Source organism: Amblyomma maculatum, unplaced genomic scaffold (genome assembly GCF_055883805.1).
Source record: "Amblyomma maculatum isolate TAMU_Amacu unplaced genomic scaffold, ASM5588380v1 scaffold_13, whole genome shotgun sequence".
Classification (NCBI taxonomy): domain Eukaryota; kingdom Metazoa; phylum Arthropoda; class Arachnida; order Ixodida; family Ixodidae; genus Amblyomma; species Amblyomma maculatum.
The window spans coordinates 36,527,352-36,532,988 of record NW_028146738.1 but is presented as its reverse complement, the minus strand read 5'-3'; the positions used below and the strand labels follow the sequence as shown (position 1 = coordinate 36,532,988).

The following is a 5,637-nucleotide window of genomic DNA, read 5'->3' as shown; positions in this document are numbered from 1 at the left end:
GTCATAAAAAAATGTGATAAGAAGTAACTCTATACAATAACTAGCCCTCTGCGTCTTGCAGAGGACGGAAAAAAAATTATGTACACTGAATACAAAACCGACTGCATCTTGCAGACGGCGACATAAAAAAAGGCAACAATTGTATGCAAATAAATTAACAAAAAAAAAAGCCTCTGCACCTTGCAGCTCTGTAAAAAAAAAAACGTGTTTCAACAACAACAAAAAAACTTACGATGCTGCGGGGGGCGGTGGCTCTACTTGGCTACGAAGGGTGATTAATACCACCCCCATGAGCTGCAGGAGCAACTCATGGAAGCGGAAATAATCATCCCATAAACGCTCGGTAGCAGCCGCCACCTCCCACGTTGCAGCCGTCGCCTGTCGCGTTGCAGCCGTCACCTCCCTCATTGCAGCTGAGACGCCTTCCACAGCGGTGACGAGGCGGTCCCGCGAGAGAGCTGCTGCGGCACGCTCCTGTAAATAAAAGAAGTTAAATTTAAAATAAAAACATACCTGCAAATGAATATAGAGGTATAATTTTACCTCCACGTTAGGCGTGAAGTACTGAGATATAATGTGTAGCATGTCTCATAACAAATGGTAATAAGTTGATGGAAACACGTTGAACAATTAAAACAGCTACATGATGTTGCATTGTGCAGCTTCAGCTGTGCCAATGTGATGGGCGCTGTGTACACATACCAGCCTGCTCTCCTCAGTGGAGCTGTTTAGCGCACTGAGGATCTGGGCGTAGAACGCGGCGTCTTGATTGTTGCGACGCCGCGTCTCCTGCAGCAGCTCCTGAACCTCCTCCTCTCCAACCCGTCGCCTGCGCCTGGGTGGTGGTGGTGGGCTACGGGGTCCAGGCGGGCTCGGTGGTCCAGGCAGCCCCGGTGGTCCAGGCGGCCCCGATGGTCCAGGCGGCCCCAGTGGTCCAGGCTGCCCCGGTGGTCCAGGCGGGCTTCGCGGTGGTGGCGGGCTTCGCGGTGGTGGCGGGCTCACAGCACTAAGTGCAGGTCCTGAGCCTGGCTGGCTCAGAGGGGCTATTAGAGAGGAAACAGCGCTTATCATACAATGCAGGATGCTGTTGAATAAGGAAACTGTTTGCTGCTTTGTCTACAACTACTGACACGAGCACAAGGGAACAGTAAAACTGAAATGCAGTCCCAGTCAGTGAAATAATAGCAGCACTATTTCATCGTAGTCGTTATGCACATTTGACAGACCATACCAATACGGCAAACTTCCCACTGCTAGGACAAAATACTTGTACAATGGCAGACATAAATGAGAGTTTTGTAGGCACTGCAAAAAAACTTGTGACTGCATGGCCGCTTCTGTGAACACTGTTACTTTAAAGCGGCTTGCAAAAATGACTCTGTGCAGTCTGAATATTGCCAGGCCAACTCACAGGTTGTGCCGCCAGTTTCCGACTGCAGCTGCAGCAGCTCCTCCTCCTCCTCCACCACCACCTCCATCCCCACCTCGGGCGGGTATTCCTCGCCGCTGCTGTCTGCGTGAAATGATTCCGCAAGGCATAACTGGTCAGTGAAGAGTTCCAGCAGAGCATGCACTGTGTCAATGTTAAGTCCATTGTTATTCGGTACAGAAGCACTATGAAGAACTGTACTGAGAAGAAAGTACTGAAAGTGAGGCTGCATTTGCAAACTCCACCTTATGCATTCCTACACTTGTGCAAACTAAAAAAAAAAAAAACACACACACACTGAGGACAACAATATAAATAAGTTGCAAGGCTTGCGCAACAAAAGTTTAAATGGTCCACCTACCATCAGAGGAGGGCGCCTCCGCCTGCATACCACTGGTACCAGGCGCGCTACCCACGGACACCCGCGCCGCAGGGGTCGCCTGTCTCTGCGAGAGGACAGAGCGCAGCACATTCATATATGAACGTCTCGAAAATCATCCTACGGGTACGTCGCTAACAATACATGGCCCCGAGTTTCAGTCCAAAAACCTTCATTATCAGTAAGAAGCAAACTTTACAATTGTAACGTCACCGCACCTTAGTAACGACAATGCACACACCTGCTGCAGCTGGGGACGGAAGAGGGGCGGGACCACACTTGCCCCGCTCGCCCTTCCCATTAGGCTGCAGATGCGGCCACCCACCCCGGAAAGCTTGCCGCCTCCCGTGCCCCTGCGACAGAATACGGATAGGCAAGTTCAAGGGGCGTGTGACGGGCCGAAGTTAACACGCTCACCCTTGCTCCGCCCGAAGTTTGGCAGCTTCCCCTTGGCGCGGCTGCACAACACGTGCCATGTGTGGCGCCAGAGGGAAGCCGTCTTTCGAGCCGGGCCCATGGCATTCAATACAGACGCCAGCTCTTTCCAGAGCTGGCGCCTGTGACCTGCCGTGTACTCGGGAGATAGAGTAGCGGAGCGTGCCAGGGGTGGATGCTGTTCTAAAAAATCTAGCATCATCTGCATCTGACCAGTAGACATGTGAAGCCCTTTTGCACTCTTCTTGCCGTTCGCCATTTCGAATTATTAACGGCTTAGCACGACCGTTGCGTGGAGGCAGTTTGGTAGGGAAATTCATGTGTACACAGGGAATTGCAGGGAATCTACAACTTGGCTTTCCTGTAGGCTGGGTTGCCATGCAGATATACACGTGAACTCACTGCAGTTAGGAAGGAGCAACAGCGACCAATACTAATGCAGCTGCTCGCCTAATCTTTCTGCTCGTCCTTGTTCGTAGCCCTGGGTCGTATTCGGGACTTATTCACTTCCACAGACGCACGTAAACACGTCATTATGCGGCCGCACAACTTTCTTTTCCTAACTCCCGACACTTAGTACTTCATCATCGTCCCGTATTTTGTACAGAAAACACTGCACAACCACACTTCACATACCTGTCTTCAAAGGAAGCTATGACCTGTCACAGGCCACCCTTAAAGCACTTTTACAATCGACAGCAAGTACCGACTGACAACGCTGACTTACTGAACAAGTTGTCTTCGTAGATTTTCGTGCCTAGTGCTCCTTGCGAGTATATCACTGCAGACCTCCAGCCTCTACCACATTGTTCTGCAGACTTAAAACGTTAGCACAGCACCTCGATTTTCGAGGACATGCACAAAAACGGGCATTAGTCGCAGAACAGCTGTTTTCTTAACAGGCCGCCATGTTCACGCTTCGCTGTCATCAGCGTATCCTTGTGGCGAAAATCGTTACCTAGGAGCACATTTAATTGCAATATTGAAAATGCTTCTATTTTTAGTTGCCGTATTATAGCTTCGAACAATGTTTCTTAGGTAAATAGAACATTTATACTTTTATGCGCTGCGTTTTCACGAAAAATGTTTGCACACGGCCCCTTTATCGTGCAAATAAAGGTTTCCGGGGCGAGGCTTTGCTATTAAAGGGCAGCTGCATCACTTTTTAAAAAGAAAGAGTTCGGAATACAGATATACAGTTTACGACCCCCTGAACACGAATACGACGTTAAATTTAGTCATAAGTGACCGCAAACTACTTTTTAATCAGAAAAACGTGCACCAACGCCGTGGGGCGTTTTGAAAGTGGCGCTCTTGCCTGTGATTGGTCAAGTGCGCCGTGACGTCAATGACGGCGTGCCATTCAGTGGTAGCGGCGGTCCAAGCGATTGTACATGCACGCACGTGCTTTTCTGTGGATGTATGCTGTTGAACATGCAACGATCACGCTGCTCAGGGGAATATGATATTGAGCCGTACTTGTTCGAACCAGCGGTGACTTCGGAACAAGGTGACACTGGCGGCAGCGGCGACATGACGAGAGAGGAGACAGCGCTAACCTTTTCCCGCATGGGAAATTCACACTGGTACGTACCACTGCGCTGCACTGCTGTATGCGCCTGTGATCCGCTCTCAATTTGAACATATCTGCGTTACTCGTGCCCTAAATCTCCTGCCAGATTCGAACGAAGCAGTGTCACGTCAATGCGCTTGATGTGACGATTGTAAACAAATGAACTCATCCAGACGAGCCATCGCCCCAGTTTTGTTGCGTGAATTTAGTCATTTATATGTTAGCAAGAGCAGCAAAAGTCATGCTCTCAGCTCCCGCAACCTCGAGTACGTATACATTTTAATCTGGCAGGATTTAGCACGAGAAGCCAGGCCGCTACCTTGCCGCGCGCGCGTAATCCCATTTAGAACACCGGTAAAAATATCGAAACGCTAGGACAGCTATCGGCAGTCACGCGCTGCCATGCCGCGAGTTTAGCACAATTCATTTAGCTGCGCTTAACATCGCGACTTCGACCACAGACATCATGCTGCCCAGATTTCTTTTCTTAATTGGGATAGTTGACTTTCTCAGGAGCTCTCCAAGAACCTGAAAATAAGAAAATGGCCATAAGATATAAACATGACATAAGAAACGTAATTTAACAAAGCAGAGGCGAGTTTAGGATGTGCGTTCTCCTTTATGAGATAGGTTTCTGACTTCCATTTTAAAAAGTTCATACTTGGCATGTGCAAGCAGAATCGGATCGCCAAGTGCAAAACGTATAGAGGTCCAAAACTGCTCGTTTTCCTGAACAAAACTTTTCATGAGCAAATAAGGGCTGCCTTTCCATTTGTCGATTCAGCAGTGTGATGACTCTTTCCGCATCGCACCGATAGCCTATCATGAAAAAAAAAAAAGTCCTACTCTCTCACAGTTTTCCAGCCGCGTCAGCGGGCGCCAATGCTGAATAGTTTTACTTTCACCTGTGCCTTCATCTGCCCGGCCACCCATCTGCCCCACAGAACAAAAACGTAAACAGAACAGAAGAGCAATATGATGTATTGAACCTCTTACCTCGAGTTTTCTTCTTTTTGCGAAAGCAGCTCTTGGCGGCGGAGAGGTGCTCTTGTGTGCGAAGACAGAAGGTACAGCACCGGTTTTCAATCGCGCAGATTTGATCGGTATCCCAAAAGTTCGCATCAACGACAAGCTTTGGTGATAGTCACTGTCGCGAAAATGATCTGAGGAGATCACAGATGATTTTGTTGGCTTGAAATCCTTCCTCTGGACCGCGGCAACCCAAAGCGCCGATAGCTTGCGCTCCTTTGGGAATTTATGAAATGCGACATCCTCTCGGCCGCCAGTGTTCGTGCAGCCATAGGCTGCGCAGAACCACGGCATGGTCGTTCTTTTCGTGAAGAACGGTGCAAGATGCACTGAAAAAGCTTGTGGTAACGTTCGCAAGAAGAAAACAAGCGCGAGACAAGAAAAAGGTTGCACTGCGTAGCCTGCAAGCGACAGGTGATGCACGGCCTGCTCGGGCAATAGAAGCGGAAGAGAGGTAGACGCCGTCCTTGACGTCACTACCGCCTGTCGTACTCCTGTCGTCTGCTACTGACATCCTCCCTCCAGCGCTGTGCACTGCAGAGAAGCCTGAACGGGGTAGCAACTTTAATCGATGATTACGTCACTATTTCAAAAGCTAAAGCCAAAATATTTCGTATACTTAACACACAAACCCTGCAGATTCGACCCTCTGAAGCGCATCAAATTCTAAAACCGCTGCAGCTTCCCTTTAAGCACCCTAGCCTGCTTGTAATTGGCTAAAGCCGTGATGTCGTCGCACCTCACATGTCTGAGCCTCGTCATTTTGACGTCACGCTCTCAAACTTGAGCGCG

At 49.3% G+C, this 5,637-nt stretch overlaps 1 protein-coding gene across 1 annotated transcript; it reads right to left on the bottom strand.

The window, feature by feature from the left end:
• Positions 1 to 228: 228 nt before the first annotated feature.
• LOC146172570 (uncharacterized) lies at positions 229 to 2,284 on the bottom strand. The gene is made up of 6 exons (XM_084585807.1): positions 2,226 to 2,284; positions 2,050 to 2,161; positions 1,791 to 1,875; positions 1,412 to 1,513; positions 703 to 1,043; positions 229 to 474 (listed from the first exon to the last, which is right to left on the bottom strand). The coding sequence occupies exons 1-6, from the start codon at positions 2,282 to 2,284 to the stop codon at positions 229 to 231; spliced, it is 945 nt and encodes a 314-aa protein (XP_084441933.1).
• Between the last annotated feature and the right edge of the window lie 3,353 nt (positions 2,285 to 5,637).

Coding starts and splice junctions, on each gene's coding strand:
- LOC146172570 (XM_084585807.1), bottom strand. CDS start 2,284: ATGGCACGTGTTGTGCAGCCGCGCCAAGGGGAAGCTGCCAAACTTCGG. Junction 1,514..1,790: donor GGAGGCGCCCTCCTCTGATG/GTAGGTGGACCA, acceptor CATTTCACGCAG/ACAGCAGCGGCGAGGAATAC. Junction 1,044..1,411: donor GGAAACTGGCGGCACAACCT/GTGAGTTGGCCT, acceptor CCTCTCTAATAG/CCCCTCTGAGCCAGCCAGGC.